This window comes from Diabrotica undecimpunctata, chromosome 8, assembly GCF_040954645.1.
Source record: "Diabrotica undecimpunctata isolate CICGRU chromosome 8, icDiaUnde3, whole genome shotgun sequence".
NCBI classification, from domain to species: domain Eukaryota; kingdom Metazoa; phylum Arthropoda; class Insecta; order Coleoptera; family Chrysomelidae; genus Diabrotica; species Diabrotica undecimpunctata.
Genome location: NC_092810.1, coordinates 58,589,984 through 58,610,579, shown reverse-complemented (window position 1 = coordinate 58,610,579; position 20,596 = coordinate 58,589,984). Strand labels below are relative to the sequence as shown.

At 36.4% G+C, this 20,596-nt stretch overlaps 1 protein-coding gene across 1 annotated transcript in view; it reads left to right on the top strand.

Moving 5' to 3' along the window:
* LOC140447597 (C-type lectin mosGCTL-7-like) overlaps nt 1-18,156 on the top strand; it is a 41,510-nt gene extending 23,354 nt beyond the window's left edge. Inside the window, exon 3 of the mRNA XM_072540345.1 lies at nt 17,828-18,156. Coding sequence (XP_072396446.1) covers nt 17,828-18,093 — 266 coding nt within the window. The 3' untranslated portion in view covers nt 18,094-18,156. The remainder of the gene's footprint in view (nt 1-17,827) is intronic.
* Nucleotides 18,157-20,596: the final 2,440 nt, after the last annotated feature.

Sequence of the window (20,596 nt, the reverse complement as noted above, 5' to 3'; positions counted from 1 at the left end):
AACGGAGATCACGGAGTACCGAACTGCAGAGAATTTCAGGAACTCAATGTAAGAGACCGGAACAGGATGATAAAAGAAAAAGGATTGTGTACAAACTGCCTAGCACATAAAAAAGAAAAACAATGTTATTCACAATATAGGTGCAGACACTGTGGCGGAGACCACCACCATATGTTGCATTATGAAAAAGGAAACACAAGCAACAAAAGAAACTCCAATGGAACGAAAGGAGAACAAACACAAGAAAGAAATGGAAGAGATTCAAACAATAGAAGAAACAGGTACCAAGCTGATAGGTACAGAGGAGGAAATAATAATCCATACAACGCCAGAGAACAAAATAACGGAAGGCGAGAAAATACACAAGATACCAATGGGCCTAGGAATAGCAACGACCAACAGAGAGGGCAGAATTCAGTAAACTGTGCAAGCCATAAGGAAGGTAAAGCATTACTAGCGACAGCTGTGGTACGCATAAGAGATGCGAAAGGAGATTCACACATAATGAGAGCACTAATCGACCAAGGGTCACAATGCGCATTTATAACGGAACAAGCTGCGACGACGCTAGGAACAACAAGGAAGCCCATACAGGCGACCATATCCGGGATAGGCTCGTCAGGAGAAAAAACTGCCAACTGGAGTATGAAACTTATAATCGAAACTCATTACGAAAGTGACTTCGAGATGGAAATAGAAGCACTAGTACTACCGAAGATAACAAGGAATTTACCGGAACAGGATATAATTCTACCGGACTATAACGAGAAAAATGCAATACTGGCAGATCCAAGATATTACAAGGTAGGGAAGATAGACTTACTACTAGGAGTAAAAGAATACAGTTACATATTGACAGAAGGGATGCACAGAATAAGTAATGGACTCCTGAGTCAAAACACCAAACTAGGATGGATAGTTTCGGGAATAGCACGAGAAAGGGAGAATATAAAAGCAGAAGTATGCTGTATGATATCAAGACAAGAAATGGACGTACAAATAAAGAACTTCTGGGAATTAGAAGAAGTAAATCAGGACACAAGTTTCTCAGTGGAAGAACAAGAATGTGAAGAACTGTATCGACAGACTGTAAAAAGGAATGAAGAAGGGAGATACGAAGTAAAAATTCCGTTTAGGGAAGACGTCGCAAAGTTAGGAGAATCTAAACAGCAAGCATTCGCCAGATTGATGCAACTAGAAAGGAAGTTTGCAAAAGACAAACAGTTAGAAGCGAATTACAGACAATTCATGGAAGATTATGAAAACCAAGGTCATATGGTAATAGCAGAAAACCAGGGAGATGGGTACTACTTATCTCATCATCCAGTGAGAAAAGAGGACAGTACTACAACGAAAATAAGAGCCGTGTTTGATGCATCAAGCAAAAGCTCATCGGCAGTAAGCCTGAATGATATTATGCACACAGGGCCGAAATTACAACAAGATTTGACAAATATACTATTACGATGGAGATCCAATAAGGTAGCATACTCAGCGGATCTGGAAAAAATGTTTAGACAAATCAGAATGGCAGAAGAAGACCAAAAATATCAAAAAATTTTGTGGAGAAAGGACACAAAGGACCACATACAAGAGTATAACTTAACGACGGTGACATACGGCACGGCCGCAGCACCCTTTTTAGCGTTAAGAACAATACAACAATTACAAGAAGACGAAGGAGCGAGGTTCCCGTTGGCATCGAAAATTGTAAAAGAAAACATGTATGTAGACGATATACTAGGAGGAGCTGAGACAGTGCAGGAAGCAGAAACAGCCCAAAAGGAATTAATACAACTGTTCAGAAAAGGAGGTTTCATTCTTAGAAAATGGTTGAGCAACGAAGAAAAAATAATGGAGAACGTACCGGAGGATATGAGGAACGTAGACTCCAAGGTATTCAAACAAGAAGAAGTACGGAAAACGTTAGGAATACACTGGTCACCTAAAGAGGATATAATCACATTCAAAATAGGGATAACGACGGCAAAGAAAATAACGAAAAGACACGTACTGTCAGAAGTAGCAAAACTATACGACCCACTGGGATGGATAGCACCTGTAGTAATTCAGGCGAAAATGTTCATACAGGAATTATGGGAGCAAAAGACCAGTTGGGATAAAGAATTAACTAGCAACCAACAAAGCAGGTGGAATACATACCAGGCGCAATTAGTAAATCTGGAGAAAATAACATTGCCCAGGTGTAACAACTTAAGCAAGATAAACAGAGTAGAACTACATGGATTTGCAGATGCGTCTATGAAAGGATATGGAGCGGTAATCTACTCAAGGGTATTAGGCCCAGAAATTAAAACGAATCTAATGATAGCAAAACCGAAAGTCGCACCATTGAAAGGGAAAACGACGTTACCGAGGCTCGAGCTGTGTGCCGCGGTACTACTAGCAAATTTAATGAAGAAAACCCTACAAGCATTGAACAGGGAAAACATTGAGATATATGCATGGTCGGACTCAACGATAACCCTGGCTTGGATAAGGGGATCATCAAAAAGGTGGAAAATGTTCGTCGCCAACAGAGTAGAGGAAATAAGAGGCGTTATAGGACCGAAAAATTGGCATAAGGTAGATACAAAGGAAAATCCAGCGGACATCCTCTCACGTGGAAGTACCGCATCAGAATTATTAGAAGCAGAGCTATGGTGGAAGGGACCAACTTGGCTGACTAGTAACAAAACTTTAACGCAGGAATCAGAAGAAATACCAGAGACAAATGAGGAGGAAGTCAAAACGAAAATAACGGTGCACACGACAACGATAAAGGAGGACATATGAAAGAATGAGAAGAGTACTTTCATATTGTAGGAGATTTGCAGGCAAATGCAGAAAAAAGAAAGACAATGGACAAAGTCAGCTTACAGTCCAAGAATTAGAGGAAACGCTATTAAAGGTGATAAAGCACACACAGCACGCCTACTTCAAACAAGAAATAAATAAGCTGGAGAAGAAACAGCAATTAGACAAGAAAAATAAATTAGCGTCATTGGTACCATTCCTGGATAGACAAGGAATTCTAAGAGTCACCGGAAGACTGAGACACACGAATCTAAAGTACGGAGAAAAACATCCGATAATTTTGCCAAAGGATAGTGCATTAACAAAGTTACTTATAACAGATAGTCACGCAAGAAATCTACATAGCGGATTACAACAAACACTACAGTACATAAAAAGGAAATACTGGATAATCAACGGCAGAAGAACCGTGAAAGATCATCTAGCAAAATGTTTAAGGTGCAGGAGGTATAAAAGCCAAGCAGCATAACAATTAATGGGAGATCTACCGAAAGACAGAGTGAACCCGAGTCATCCCTTTACTAACACAGGGATAGATTATGCCGGGCCAATAAAAATAAGTACCACGAGAGGCAGAGGACAGAGGAGCTATAAGGGCTACATCTCAGTATTTGTGTGTCTGTCAACGAAGGCAGTACACCTTGAGGTAGTAAGCGATATGTCTACGGATGCATTCATCGCAGCGTTCAAGAGATTTACGGCACGCAGAGGACAGTGCAACAACGTATACAGCGATAACGGAACCACATTCGTAGGAACAGCAAATTTGTTGAAAAAAGAAAATCAAAAAATAGATGACGAGATAAAACAAGGATTACTGGCACTAGGTACCCAGTGGCATGTCATACCTGCATATGCACCACATTTCGGAGGATTATGGGAGAGCGCAGTGCGAATAATGAAATATCACTTGAAAAGAATCATCGGGGAAACAGTTCTAACATATGAAGAATTGAGTACGGTGCTGGCACAAATAGAAGCATGTATGAACTCGAGACCATTATGTGGGTCATCAGAAAACCCTGAAGGGAAAATAGCCCTGACACCAGCTCACTTCCTTATAGGGAGAGAAATTATATCACCAAATCGGGAAGAAGAGCTTACGACTTATTTGAAGATGCCGACGAGGTGGAGATTAGTGGAGAAAATAAAAAGAGACTTCTGGAAAATTTGGAAACAGGAATACCTGCACCAATTACAACAGAGAAATAGATGGCATAAGGCGCACCCTAACATAAAAGAAGAAGAAATAGTTATAATTAAAGAAGAGGATACACCTCCAGGCAGATGGCCATTAGCAAGGGTAACAGAAACACACCCTGGAGCGGAGGGATTAACCAGAGTAGTAACAGTGAGAAAGGCAAACGGGAAACTGACTAAAAGACCCATACATAAGCTAATACGACTGGAAGAAGAGAAACAGGAAAAGCCGAAGAAGGCAGCAGCACTAAGATGGAAGAAAATACTAGTAGCTATAATGTTTTTAACGATGTTAAAACCCATAAAGGCAGAACCGTATAAAATATATAATCCGGTACCAGGATTTTTCACAGAAGACCTTGGAGAGGTCGTCATAGACCGGGGAACATTTCGAATAAAGGTGTTACTCGAAAAAGGAAGAATTCGAACAGAGCACCAACTAATAGGAAATATGATACAAGGCGTACGAGAACTGTGTCATGAGATAAAAATCGTGAATTGTAAGGATATAATAGAGAAGTTAGAGGAAGGACAAAGAAAGGCGGAGTCAGTAAGCGAGGGGTTGACAGTAGAAATAAAAGGAAGGGAAAGAAGAGGAATATTAGGAACAATATTAACCTCAGTATTTGGGGAAGCCTACAGTAACATTGAATCATTAGATAATAACCAAAAGGAGCTAATAAAGGGATCACAGCACCAGGCGAAGATAATGTTAGAAACAATAACATCAATCAATCACACAGAGAACAGGATAAACAAGCAAATGAACAAGTTTAACAAAGCACTAATCACAGGTCTACAAGAAATATCTAAAGGACTTAACGAAGTAGAAGACAAAGCACAAAAACTAGAAACCGAATATAGCACGTTACGAATACAAACGATAGCATTACAAGTTATGGACTTCATAAACGAATATACTCAATTTTACGAGGGAATATTAAACCTTCACTATAACCACGGACACTTCATTGATATAGTGAAACCGGGTGAAATAACCAAATTAATAGGGAAAGCAGGGCAGATACTGCCTCAAGGGGTCGAAATACGACGACAACCCATTATAGAAACAGAAGTCAGTCATGACGACAGATATATAACAGTCATCGGCTACTTCAAAGTGACAGGGAAAAATAAGTACAGCATGCTCAAAGTCACGGCCATACCACTTAACGTTGAGGGGTCGGTGTTGCGCACATTTGTCGCCCCAAGGAATCTACTGGTCGTAGATTATAACACACTGCACTACTTCGAATTGACCGCGGAAGATAGAGAAAGATGCTTACTGTTGACAAAGGCGCAGATAGCGTGCTCACCAACGGCTATAAGAAACATGGATACCCAACCAAACTGCATACTTGAAGAAATTTATGAGCGATCTAAGAATAGCACATGTCCAGTGGTAGCCAGGACAATACAGACAGCTCAATGGAGTAAGATGGGTACTCCCAACCTCTGGCTAGTTATCACGCCAGTCACGATACACATATCCATTATTTGCGATGGAAATCGGAACGAAAGAGTACTGGAACGAGTCACATTCCTGAAGCTTTCACCCAAATGTATCGCCCAAACGAAAAATATTACATTACTCCCCACTAGCAGTGGGGTGGACAGAGCAGTGACGAGTTACCTGAAGTCGCCAATCACGCCCGTGGCCCAACTGGTGGCGAGGACACCCCGCAAGTTTAACACGCCTCTAAACACCTACCTTGACATACCAGGAGGAGAGCTACGTCATGTGTTACTTGAGGAGGAGAGTCTGGAACAAGAAATGACGCATACGCAGTGGCGATCGATTCACGAATCTAATTGGCATTATTTTGTGGCCACCGGGATCATTATTATAATGGTAATAATTGGGATACTCACGTTATGGAAGTACCGTCCTGTTGCACGACTATGTCGTTCAGGGAATCCACAAACTCAGACTAACGAACAGGAAGTACCTGTATTAGTTAGTAATCGGCACAAAAATGTACCGTCGACTTCCCAAGTTGACATCCCACTTTCCACATTTTCATCCAATTGCCCTAATTTTAATCTAGAGATAGAGTCGGACATTGATAGCTAGGGTACGGTTGGAAGATTGTTGATTATTCTTAAACTATTTATAATTTATCATGTTTGAATTTTACTATGTTATGTAATACTTATATGTAAACTTTGAGTATTGACACTTGGGCCAGATTGCCCGATTCCGCAGTATGTCCAATATCAAATCTTTAGAATTCATATCCGAAATTGGACAGTATAATTTTATCACCCAGTAGACCGAATGAATCTATTTGTTATTAAATACACACACGTAGTTAATTAGGTTACATACACATTTGGTCAATTATCAATAATATAATTTGTACATCAGTCAAAAGTGCTGACAAAGTTAAACTATGTACATAAATTAAATACACATGTCACGCGAGGTCCGCGAAAATATTGACCCAATTAAAGTTTATATAAAACTAAGATCTCTTGCCTAGAGAGGCATTCAATCAATATTCACTCAACGAGCTTGATAGTCTTCAACGATCAACTTCATCAGTCTCTACTCAAAGTAATCCCGGGTCTACACCCATAGTGTACGTCTCTACAATAAACTCTGCTACTATTATTTGGTGTTTCCATTACAACTGAACGAACATCTTCACTGAGCCTACGAAGGGGATTTGTTCAGTCTTTTAATACGTACGAGGGGATTTCAATATATATTTCAAAGAATTTGCAAATGCTACAACTGTATATACATTATATATATATATATATATATATATATATATATATATATATATATATATATATATATATATATATCAACAAAGCGATAGCAGCTTTTGCTAGAAGATTTAATCTTTTACACATTTCGCATAGCTCAAAGGATAGAACAGGATATTATTATATCGTTTTCGTTCATGGCCTCCAATGCAGGTGGCGCCTCTGTACGCTAACCACTGCAGTGGTGAAGTTTTGGGAGACATTATAAAATCGAGCTTCTTAGGACACAATGCCCGACTAAAGGATAAAAGATGGAACCAAGAAATACAACAATGGAGACCATGGTTAGGAAAGAGAAGCAGAGGAAGACCACAAATGGTATGGGCTGATGACATTAAGAAGATCGGAGGACACAACTGGAAGCAAGTAGCGCAAAATAGAAAACACTGTTTAATTTTATTTAGTTTTATTTTTATTTTATTTTGGTAAAACGTCGACGTTTCATAGTTTATTTCCATAGTAAGTGTATATGTGTATCTTATCCAATGACGTATAATAAATAATATTATACGTCATTGATCTTACCTTACAATTACAGTAACCTTTATTTTTAGCAATTTTGCGAAAAAAATAATTACTGTGAAGCAGTAAAATTTCCGATTAAGAATATTATTTGAATCATCATTTTGTAGAATGAATTAGCAATAAATCCACCGTATCGTTTCTAGAACAAAATATGTGAAATGTCGAATGTTGGTAGTTCAGATTTCTTTCCTAGGTGGCGTAGTTACCTTACTGGACAAACAGTATGACTTGTCATCCTAGCCTTTTATATAGAGAGATTTTTAAAAATTATCCAAAATGGATTTATAAATTTTCAGAACGTTTTCGATCAGATTATCATCAGTGACGTCTATAATAGTAGTTGGAACTAGCAACATGATGATGTCATCTTCTTCTTCAGTGCCTTATCCGGTCCGGATGTTGGCGATCATCAAGGCTATCATGGTTTTGTTGACTGCTCTGCGAAACAGCTCCGCTGAGGTCATCCCAAACCATTGTCGGAGATTTTTCAACCACGAGATACGACGGCGTCCCGGTCCTCTTCTGCCAAATACTTTACCCTGCATAACAAGTTGAAGAATTCGATATTTTTCTTCGTTCCGCATCACGTGGCCGAGCTACTCAAGCTTACGTTGTTTAATTAAATTAAGCACTTCTTTTTCTTTTGTCATGCGCTGTAGGACCTCAACGTTGGTGACATGGTCCACATAAGATATTTTTAGTATCCTTCTGTATATCCACATCTCGAAGGCTTCGATTCGTTTTTCAGTGGCTTGCGTCAGTGTCCAGGCTTCAACTCCATATAGTAACACTGGAAGAACGTAGCACCTCACTATCCGGATCTTGGTTCCCAAACTGAGATCACTGCAGCACAGCAAGGATCTCAACTTAATAAATGTAGACCGTGCCATTTCAATTCTGGATCTAATCTCTTGAGCGTAGTCCCACTGTACGTTGAGGGTAGTTCCGAGGTAAGTGAATCTGTCGACTCTCTGGATCTCTTCGCTACCTGCCATTAGTGCCCCGGGATCTAAATTTGTACGGCTGACAACCATGAATTTAGTTTTCTTAATATTAAGGTTCAGTCCGTATGATACGCTCACAGTTCGCACTCGGTCTAGTAAGGCCTGCAGATCGTTTAGGCTGGTTGCTAGTAACACAGTGTCATCGGCGTAGCGGATATTATTGATGTATTCACCGTTCACTCGGATTCCCATGTCTAGGTTTGTGAGGGCTTCATTAAAAATTTCCTCAGAGTATATATTGAAAAGAGTCGGCGATAGCACACATCCTTGCCTTACTCCTCGCACGATCTTCACTTGGTCGGTCAGTTGGTCTTCGACCTTGACTTGAGCACGCTGGTTCCAGTATAAATTCATGATGATCCGAATGTCCTTCTCATCCAATCCTACTCTTTGTAGTGCGGTGGCCATCTTCTGGTGCTGACAACGGTCAAATGCCTTGGCGTAGTCAATAAAACAAATATAGACATCACAACTAACATCGCGGCATCTCTGAAGTAGGACTTGTAAGGTGAAAAGTGCTTCACGTGTACCCATAGAATTGCGGAATCCGAATTGCATTTCACCGACATTTTCTTCGCATTTCTTGTAAATTCTGGCATGTATGATTTTAAGAAAAATTTTAAGTGCATGACTCATAAGACTGATATTTCGGAAATCTTCGCACGTTTTCGCAGATCGTTTTTTTGGTAGCGTTACAAATGTTGACAATAGCCATTCATCTGGGATATTACCTGAATCGTATATGGCGTTGAACAGTTCAGTTAACTCCTTTGTGCTCACTTCACTCATCACCTTAATAAGTTCAACGGGTATTTCGTCCAGACCTGTAGCCTTACCATTCTTAAAATGTTTTAAAGCAGCCTTTACCTCGCTTTCTAGAATTGACGGCCCTGTCATGCAATTTATTTCCGGAAGGTTGCCGGGGTCGTCCCAGAAAAGTTCTTCGATATATATTTTCCAGGTAACCAACTTCTCATTCACTGTCGTCGCCAGATTACCGTCTTTATTTATGAGGAGGTGTGTGTTTCTCCTCTTGTATTGACCAGTGGCTTCACGAATCCTTCGGTGGATATTTATATGATCGTGTTTCTCTTGGAGCTCCTCGATTAGTTTACATTTTTCTTGCATCCATGTCTCCTTGGCTCTTCGTATTTCTTTTTTAATTGTCTGGTTGGTTTCTTGGTATTTCTTCGCGTCCCTGTTTTTCATTAATCTTCTTTGTTCCATCATCTGCAGAATGTCATCAGTCATCCATTCTTTATTTTTTACTCTTTTTTTTCTTTCCCAGATGTTCTTTTCCCGCATTCAGCATGACGTCTTTGATATAACTCCATTTTTGTTCTACACTCTGTTCTTGTTGTTGAGCCATTTCTAGTTTTTGTCTCATTGTATCTCTCACGTTCTGACGAACTACGGGGTCTTTTAGAGTGTCATAATCCAGGTTCTGTTTAGGTTTATTTTTGATGAGTTTCTTTAGTTTGAGTTCTATCTGGCCCACTAATGGGTTGTGGTCCGATGAGACGTCTGCTCCTGGGAAGGTCTTCGCCGAAGTCAAGCTGTTCTTGAATCTTTTGTTAATGAGAATAAAGTCTATCTGGTTTCTGATGATATTGCTGGCTGTATCTGCAGGTGACTTCCACGTATAAAGTCGTCTCGGGGGAAGTTTAAACCACGTGTTAGCAATGGTAAAATCTTCTTCCCGGCAAAATTGTATGAGTCGGTCTCCTCTTTCGTTTTTCTCGCCTAAGCCGCGTTGTCCGACGATGTCTTCTACACTGCTTTTGCCAACTTTGGCATTGAAATCACCCATGATGATGGTTAGCTCGTTCTTCTTGGTGTATTTTAGTGCTTTTTGTATAATTGCGTAGAACTCCTCGATATCCTCTTCTGGTTTTTCTGATGTTGGAGCGTAAATTTGAATGATGTTCGTATTAACTGGTCTGCCTTGCAGCTTCATCAGAATGACCCTGTCAGAGAGAGGTATCACAATGATCACAGCCCCAGCGACCTTTTTGCTCAGAATCAATGCTACGCCATTCCAGTGATGTGGTTTGTCGTTTCCCGCATAGTATACCATATGCTCATCCACACAGCACTGTCCCGAGCCTGGCCATCTCATCTCGCTGATTCCCATCACGTCGATATTTAGTCTTTTCATTTCTTGAATGGTGTTGTGTATCTTTCCCCCTTCAAACATACTTCGAACATTCCAAGTACAGATTTTTTGAACGTTCCACGTGCACATTTTATCTTTATTAGTGTTTAAATATTGGTAAGGATTTCGTGGGTTGACGACCTGGGAAGCCTTATATTTTTGTGTTCTTCCTCCCCTGCCGGATCTTGGTATCCGAAGTCCATGATCAGTATCTTCTCCAAATTGGTTTACATTAACCATGATGAATGAACTAGGGACTATTTATGGGGTGGTTTCCCGTTGCCTTTCCCATCGCAGTGTCACAACCGATTGACTCATAATGTGAGTGGCGCCTGTGAGTATCCAGAATTAAGCCTACAGGATTTTTTATTTTCCCAAAGCCTTAATCCATTAATGACATTACTGCTGCCTAATGTCATGTCCTCAGTTGATCCGCGGGTACTTATTTGGCTAAGCCTTATTCGTACCTGTCCTGTATATCTACGGGAACTCCCCTATCAGCCATTGGGACGCGCCGTGTTGGGGTTGAGGACTTCCCCGCCCAGTCTGTCTTGCGCAAAGTGCTGAAGGACCCCTACCTAATTCAGGGTCCCTCCTCTACCCAAGCTGAGACCGGCACGGTCTCAGCTTGGGTGATGATGCTAGATGATGTCATATGACTCTTAAATTACATAATTCTAGTAACTAACATTATAATTATTAAGACACTATGTCGATGATAAAGGATTACATTTTTTAAGGGAAGGTACAAGTTTTCAGCTCGAAAAAGGGAACCTTGTACTCTTAGAGGTAACCAACTCTAGAGTTGGTTGTTACCTTTAGAGGAGACGCCCTGTTACGGGTGCCATGCACTGAACACAACTATAGAAAAGTATAGATTTAGCTACTTTTTGCACTGATTCCTTCAATTATTTTCTATAGCACTTCATTTCAACAACTTTATATCAAAACACTATCCACATGATTTTCTAGTAATGTTTATCGTTGTCTCATTTTTAACCCTAGAACCACAAGGTGGAATTTGCGGAACGTTAGCAGCAAGGTGGTGTCATATAAGACCGATAAACTCGCTCTTTATATAAGTGTGTTTAATAGGTATTAATTAACATTAGATACTGGAATTAAGATTTATTAACACCAAAGTTATAACAATTATTAGAAAATTTAAAAATGTGCCGTATTCGTAACTTAAACTATAAAACTAAAGAAAACATTACGTCACCAAATGTATTTATCAAAAAGTGTGTTAAAACTGGTAAATTAAAAAAGATGATAAAATTTTGACAAAAAAAAGTCATTTACATTCGAGCCTTTCTGTTCTGTTTTTGGGGACAGAAGTCACATCGGCCTAATAAATAATTTATCTTCTGAGCAGTTTCTTGTTCTTCTTCGCAATTCAGAAATTTACGAATATTATTCCTAATTTCTCTTGGAAGGCGTGTATTGGTCATTCTTTGTTTCAAATAATCTGCTACAAGGGAATATGACAGCAGTATCAATCGTAGCAAATAAAATTCGAAGTGGCCACCTGCGAGTTTTCCTCGAGACTGTCGTTAGATGACAAAGTTGATCAAAAGTATCAACGCCGCCTTTTGTTTCATTGTAAAACAAAATTATTTCAGGCTTCTTTGTTTTTTCGTCAATATCTGCTGTCGTGTGCATAGTTGATAACAATATAACAGACTTGTTTTTCTTAGGCACGTAAGAAACTAACGTGTTGTTTTTGTCAAAATCAAACAAAGATCAATCAATATGTTTTTCGTTTGTTTCCACTAATTGCTTTGGAATGTCAGGTTTATTATTTCTGATTGTTCCTACCAGCGTTAAATTCTTTTCCTGAATTTTTCTGCGGCTTCGTACGAGGTAAACCAATTGTCCATAGTGCAATTTCTATTTGTCCCATGAATATTTGTTGTAAGCTCAAGCACGTATTGTGTTCAAACATTGACTTTTTCTTTCCTCGTTTCCAATATAAGGTTTAGCAGAGCACATATAATATGTTTTCGCATCACAAATCGAAACGAGTTTGAGACCATATTTGTCGGGCTTATTTGGGATATACATCTTGAAGGGACAACGGCCCCTAAATCCTAAAAGCGTCTCATCAATTGTTACATATTCCGATGGAGTGTACATTTGTCTACAGGATTTCTCGAACATATCCCAAATATTCCTGATAGCTGCAAATTTATCAATCTTTCTTCTGTCTTCTCTCGTTTACTTATTATCAAACCGTAAACAGTTGATCAGAAGCTCAAAACGGTTCTTGTTTATGGTTGTCCTAAAGAGAACAGGTCTAAAAATTGGTGACCATAAATCACTCAGTGTGACATGGGCATTTTTTAAAACGCCGCTCAAATATAACAGTCCAAACAACGCTCGTATTTCGACACTATCCGTTGCTCCAAGATACCATTGCTCGCTCTTATATCTAATTTTCTTTCTTTCGATTTCCTCATTAGTGAACTTTACAATTATATCCACCAGTTCTTTGCTAAAAACCAAACTCCATATTTTTTTTGGATCTACCATATCTTTTGCTGGTCCTTTCGGTACTGGCAAGTGAAGAACCAAGTTTTTTTCGAAACCCTGGTATTTTTGCTATGGAAACTATTTAGACACCACCTACGCCCATTTTTAGCATGTATAACACTTTTTGTTTTGGACTTATTTGTACTTTCTACTGCAATTTCCGGAGAGACATCATCATTTTCTGGAATTAAGGCATCAAATTAATCATCCTGCGTATCCTCTATATCTATGTTGTCATCAGTTTCACTCTCATCGCTTTCTACAAACTCATCTGAGTCGCTAAAACCTTCGTTCGCCAATTGTTCTAACTCTAATTGCGTCAAAGGCCGTCTTCTCTTATAGCCATTGCTTCAACCGGGTGTAGCTACATCTAATTTAGGCCTCTTTGACTCCATCCTTATAGTAAACACTCTGCAACAATTGTAAGAAATAAATAAATAAATAATTTCAACGAAACCTTCATATTTACCGTCGTAAAATTCCAAACGTAAATAACAAGCAACAAATTCGTTAAAGTGCAGAGACTTAGATGGGCTGGACACATTGCTAGGATGTCAGATCACGAATACACGAAGAGATTAACATTTTCACAACCAGAGGGCACAAGAAGCAGAGGACGACCACGAATGAGATGGATTGATGATGTGGAAGAAGACCTACAGATTCTAGGGGTTAGAAGATGGAGGGAAGTTGCCAGGAATCGACAGGAGTGGCGACTTCTTTGTGAGCAGGCCAAGATCCACAACGGATTTTTGAGCCACTTATGATGATGATGATGAATAACAAGGTGGCATCGTATTAGACCGCTATCGTAAATCTCAAAACTGACAGAAACTGGTGCACTAACCCACTCGACGATCAACTGCTAACTAAAAATGCGAAAGGTAGATTAGTAGATAGCACAGAATACTCCATCCCAACAAGAAGCGAAATGGAAGGCTTTTTCGCAATCCAAATTTCTTTGCGCATGTGCGAAATCCGCCATGTTTTAAGTAGTTTTGATGTCATGTTTGTTTATGTATTGAGAAGTGTTTGGTGTTTGTTTTTTAATAGTTAATATAATTAATTTAGTTAGTTATTTAGTTAGTATTTTAGTTTTAGTTAGTTATTTATTTAGTTAGTTAATTTAATATATTTGTGTAATAAACTTATTGTGATGGCTGCACGAAAGAAAGGATTTTATTGTGTTGTTCGTGGGTGCCCATCGAAACCTGGTGAAGGAATTAGTCTCTTTTCAATACCGACTGATCATAGCAGGTAAACAAGTTAAATTTTCAATTCAAACGTGTTACAAGTGTTGTCTGAATGTTTATATACCAGATACTTTCTGGTAACAGGTTATTTTATTTATTGCTCCTACAACTGTATTATGCATTCAACTAATCACTAATAAGCATTAACATATCTACTTTGAACATTTATATGTTATTTGGTTATTAAATATATTTTTATATTTCAGATGTTGATGTTAATAGGCAAGAAGTGTCTACTCCACATAGGCCCCATACTCCACAATGTTTCACATCAGCTGCAACACAAACCCCCTCCAAGTTGTCTGGTGATACACCCAGAAAAAGGAAAATGAGGTTAAAAATAAAAAAATTGCGGGCAAATGCAAAAAAACATATATGTCTTCCAAACAGAAGGAAGACAATAAATCTTTAATTAATTTTTTTCAAATGTTTGACAAACTTTTAAACAAATCCCTAGCACAAATAGTGAAAGCTCAAGCAATTTTAAAAACTGAACGTCCAAAAAGTAGAAGCTATTCTTATGAATATAAACAATTTGCATTAACACTATATTTTTTGGGCCCAAGAGCCTATGCTTTTATGGAAAGAATATTGTATTTGCCCTCAAAACGAAGTCTTCAAAAAATTACTGAAAATTTGGTCTGTAAACCTGGTTTGAATAATGACCAAATATTTGATGCCCTAAAGTTAAAAGTGAACACAATGTTAGATCAGGACAAGCACTGTAGTGTTTATATTGATGAAATGTCTATTAAAAGTAATTTATTTTTTGATACAGGTCGTGATGAGATTGTTGGTCTATATGATATAGGAAATGGGAAAAAGGAATCAATAATTGCACAAAATGTACTTGTGATAATGGTTCGAGGCTTATATTCAAATTGGAAACAACAACTAGCATATTTCTTTGTAAACACTACCTTTGAAGCAAATCACCTTCTTCCTATTATAAAAGAATGTATTTCTAAACTATTTCAATCAGGTTTATATGTGAATTGTCTATTTTCTAAAATTGAGTAAATTACTGGGGATTTCTCCAACTAACTCAGAATTTTATGTCAATGGACAAAAAATTGTTTATATATTTGATCCATGTCATTTAATTAAAGTCACTAGAAATAACTTAATTAATAATGTTTTTTATTTTGATGACAAAAAAACATCTTGGTCATTTATAGAAACTTTTTATCATGAAGATAAAAAGCAGTTCTATAAGTGTGCACCAAAACTAACACACTCCCATATATATATATATATATATATATATATATATATATATATATATATATATATATATATATATATATATATATATATATCCTACATTTTTTGAAAAAATGCGAGGAAAACTAGCATCTCAAATTTTAAGTAACACTGTTGCAAGTTCTATGTATACATATATTTCTCTTGGTATTCTTCCATCAGATGCATTGGGAACAATAAAAATTATTGAAAAATTTAATAATTTGTTTGATATGTTAAATTCTACTGATAAGAATAATCCTAACAAATTTAAAAATGTATTTGAGGGAATTGATTTTCAGATCAATTACCTAGATTCTATGATAGATTTGGTACATAAACTGAAAATATTAGATAAAACAGGAAAATATATAACATGTCGTTCACGATCAAAAAAGTGTTGGAGTGTAACAATGAATGGTGTTATAAAGCTTTGGGATAACTTAAAGTCTTATGATTTTAAATACTTAAAAACAAGAAGACTTAACCAAGACTGTGTGGAAAATTATTTTGGTAGTATAAGACAACAAGGTGGAAATTCCATCAATCCAACTCCCATACAATTTCAGAGGGCATTTAAAAAACTATTTTGTCAAAATTTTATGCATTCTAACAAAATGAATTGTAAAGATGATTTAGATAAACGTTTAATGGATTTAAATGTAAAAAAAACTTGTATCAACAATACTCTCCAGTGAAGGCTCTTTCGCTTCCAGATTGTGATTACAGAACAGAAAAACTAACAACCCAAAATTGCCAAAATAGCAATATATTATAATATACTCAAGCAAATAATATAGTGATTAAGTTAAGAGGGCTTTTATCAGGATTTTTTTGTTTTTTATTATGCACTTTTATTATACAACATTTCTTGAATTTATTGACATATTTATGTCACATACTATATTCAAATGAATGTATTTTTGTAAGTGCGCATATGTTACTGTTTATATCAATACATTTGTTAAATATTTGCTTTTTTCACGCACAAGGGGTGCTACTTTTATGGTAGCTCTATTTCAGTGATTTTTCATGTTTATTTAGTGTTCAGCATGCTTATTTTTTGTAAATCTATATTATAATCTAAGCTTCCTAAATAAACATTATTATTAATAATAATTACAATAAATTTCTATTATTATTATTGTGTTTTATTACAATTTTTTACCCCTGCCTACCACAAATGTGATATATCCATTCGAATTGAATGTAGTACTGTACAACCAGAAATTTCAGAGACCTCAGACGCACAGAAAGAGAAATCGAAGAGGTATACGTGTATATTAATTACCTACAATAAATTTTTATTATTCTGTTTTATTACAACTTTTTACCCTTTCCTACCATAAATTTGATATGTCCTGGCGAGTTGAATTTACTACAATACAACCAGAAGTTTCAGAGACCTCAGATGCATAGAAAAAAATCTAAGGGGTATACAGTCATTCTAGCCACAGCTGCAGAGTTTTTACGCGCAGCGAAAATATCGTGGTGTTGGAGGTTAATAGATATTCACATTCAAAGAAATTCCTCAACAGGAAACAAAAAAAGTCAGCAACTTAAGACAAAGTTAATAGAAATTTAAAAAGTATAATTCTGTATTGATAATTAAAAAAGTCTTGAGTCAAAATATAGATTTTGAGTGATGAAGTGTTTTATTAACCTTAAAAAAACGATAAAAAGTAATAGAAGTCAACTGCTTTTCATCTCTATTTTGAAATTAACTCTCAAATTCAATCGATTTTTATCGGTTTTTTAACGTACTAAAATACTTTTAATACGTTAACTTGTTTGTTAAAAAAAAATCGATATTTTTGACTTAACAACTTTTTAATTATCAGTACAGAATTGATATATAAGTTATATTAAATCTTACAGAAAAAATAAAATTCATACAAAACAGATTACTTAAAAATGATTACTTCTTCATTTCTCAGTGTAACTATCATTTGACTACAGTTTTGAACGACTTCCTCACTACTTTTCTTCGTGTACGAATGAATAGTTTTATTGCCACTGTCACTCTGAATTTCTGTCCTCCCAACATCAAAGGTTCCGACAAAGCTTTCACTTCTTGTTGTGATTAGTATTCTGTGTAGATAGTTAGTAGATAGATGCTTAGCTGCGTCCGGACAATTAAATCAGTTTAAGAGCGGATAGTAGGCTCGCCGGTCGCGGGCGACGCCACCTTGTGGTTCTAGGGTTAATAGAAATAATTAAACAAAAATTGCTCGTTGCTCTTTTTATTAATACATGGAATTCATTGTATACATATCTATTAAAATAAAATAAATTTATATATTTTATTAATTAAATTATTTTAGGTGTTTTAACAGGAATATACTGGACATCGGGTACAAAACTAGTTGGAGACAATCAGTGGGTTTGGTTATCAACGGGTCAACCTCTAGGATACACCAATTGGGCAGACGGTGAACCTTCAAACTTAAGTCTTGATAGAAAGATGGATGAAAATTGTTTGGTCTTTGATTATTTTAAAGGACTGAAATCCTGGAATGATATGAATTGTCACCAAGACCAATATTTTATTTGTGAATCTGTATCAGAATGTAATAAAGCTCAAAATTAGGTTTGTGTATTAAATCGTTAATCATAAAACAAAGTAATTAAAATAAAGACGTCTAATGGGAAACAGTGTTTTTATTAAATGCCTATCAAATATTTTTACCGAATCTGGCAAAATGAAGTTTTATTGAAAAAGTGTTACGGAGAAGCCTAAGATGCATTTAACTTAGATTAAAATATAAAGACATTACCTGAACAATAATGTGAATTCAAGACAGGGTTATCAGTTGAAACAACATACTATTTCAATAACACATGCCGATTAGCATATTACTCAGGAAACAGATTATACTTCTCCGAAGGTTTTTAATGCGCTGAATACGAGTCTGAGCTCCAAATTGGCTCTGGTTTCTGAGATATCCTAATCTAAACGTGTAAAAATATCGGTTTTTGGCCATTTTTAAGATTATGTAGACCCGACTGATAGTTTCTGCCCTTCAGGGACGATTTTTAAAAAATAATTATTTAATTTACAAATGCGAGAGAACTTTATTACGTTCTTAAAAGTTACAATATTAAAATCAGACTTCACTGTACAAAGTTTCAAATCAGACTAAATAATAATTAATTAAATGAAATACATTACACATTGGAAAAAAAAAACAATAATTCGCAAGTTGCACTTTTATATTCAGGTCGATCATAGTTCAGGTGCTGACGCATCGGATTTAGGGTATTGGCTTATGGGGTCAACGACTATAACTCCTCCACCCTTAGTTTCTGGAATTTTTCATGGAATTGAAAAATGACCTAGGTTGGGCTTGTGGTAGGTTTTCTTCAGGATCATCTTGGATGTGAACATTCTCCATGGGAGTATCATCGTTTCTTTGCGAATTCGTTCTTCTTATACATTTAATACCAAAATATGCAAAAATTATTATAATCAAAAATATTATTGATAGGTTCCAAAAGTTAAAAGGACTAGTAGCTTTTGAGTTTTTAAGTATCAATGTTTTAATTTCTTCTTGTTTCTTCTTAACTAAATGAATCTGGTGCAGTTGGACATCTTCAATATGAACTTTAGGAATCTCTTCTTGATGAGGATGAGGAATAACTATATTCGGAAGTAATAGTGGCTGACTTTCAGAAATGAGGCGATTATTGCTAAATGTTTGGTCTTCTGTGCTAAACTGGCATTGGAAGGGAACTGTGATGAGATAATTTCCAGAAATTAATTGAAGATCTGTATTGGTACAGTTCATTTGGATTTTGGTTTTGGTTACCAAAACAGCGATGTAGTGGGACTCATCTACTTGTTGGATGATATTTTTTGAAATGTGAACTTCTATTCTTTGGCATCTCGTAGGATTAGATTTCAATTTAAGGAGTTGGAATAGACAGTCTTCTTCATTTTTACTTTTCAAATGATTCTCGGGACAAAAGAATTTTGGCTTCAGATTGGAGCATGGTACAGATGTGTATTGGTAAAAATTTTCATTCATTATCAGATAGGTGTTAGGGGGTACTATGGTAGTTCGATTTACAGTAGGAATCGAGTATAAATGATAGTAGGAGTATTCGTCGGGATAAGCTATTGGAACATGGACAATGAAAACAATTGTCAAGTTAGAGTAGTACGCTTCTGTTTCTAAGATATTATAATATTTATTTATGTCTGATGTAATATTCGGATAAATTAGTTCGTTTCTTGAATGATATTTCGTAATTTGAGTTAATATTGACTTCAGTTCATTAATCTTTACTATACTACTATTTAAAATACCTAGTCTCGCAAATGTTATAGAGTTTTCTATTTCTGTTAGCAACTGTAATATAATATTTATACTTATACTTAATTGGTCTAAAATATTTCTAGTTATAAGAAAATCTTCGAAATTAAAAATAAATTTATTAAGATTTGAACGAATAGATTCTAAACCAGAGAAAATTACTTCTTGGTTACTCTTTATGAGAGAAATAGTATTATTAAAATTCTCTACAATCTCAGTCGATAATGAAATTTGTTTATTAAGTTTATTTACAATTTTATTTTGGTTACTTTTTAGTTCTTCTAGTGCGTTATCATAATGTTTTGCGTCTTCTGTATCTAAGTTTCCTGTAATACATTTAATAATTGAGCCTAGTCCGTCTATAAGACCTCTTTTTGCTCTGTGGTCAGGTAAGAGTGATTGGAGTTTTTGTTCAGCTAGTTGTAGCTGGAAGAAAAGGACACGGTCAAAATTTTCTAATTCGGAATAATAAGGACTACTAAGGCCGTCTTTAATTGCAGCTGTTACATTTTGATAGGAAAGCCTTAGGGTAATAATTTCTTTTTGAATTGGTTCTAAATTGACATAATGAATAAATGAATGAGTACTGGATTTAATTTTTGCACTACCTAATTTATAAGGGAGTATACCGGGATTGTCTTTAAGATTTGTAAAGGTGATTTCTTTAGTCTCGGCTTGTTGAAGGCCCAGGACCATCATCGTTGTCATTAGGAACCTGCAAGAGTTTTTTCCGGTTAGTTTTTGGTCGTCTTAAGTTTTGTTTATGTAAAAGTCTTT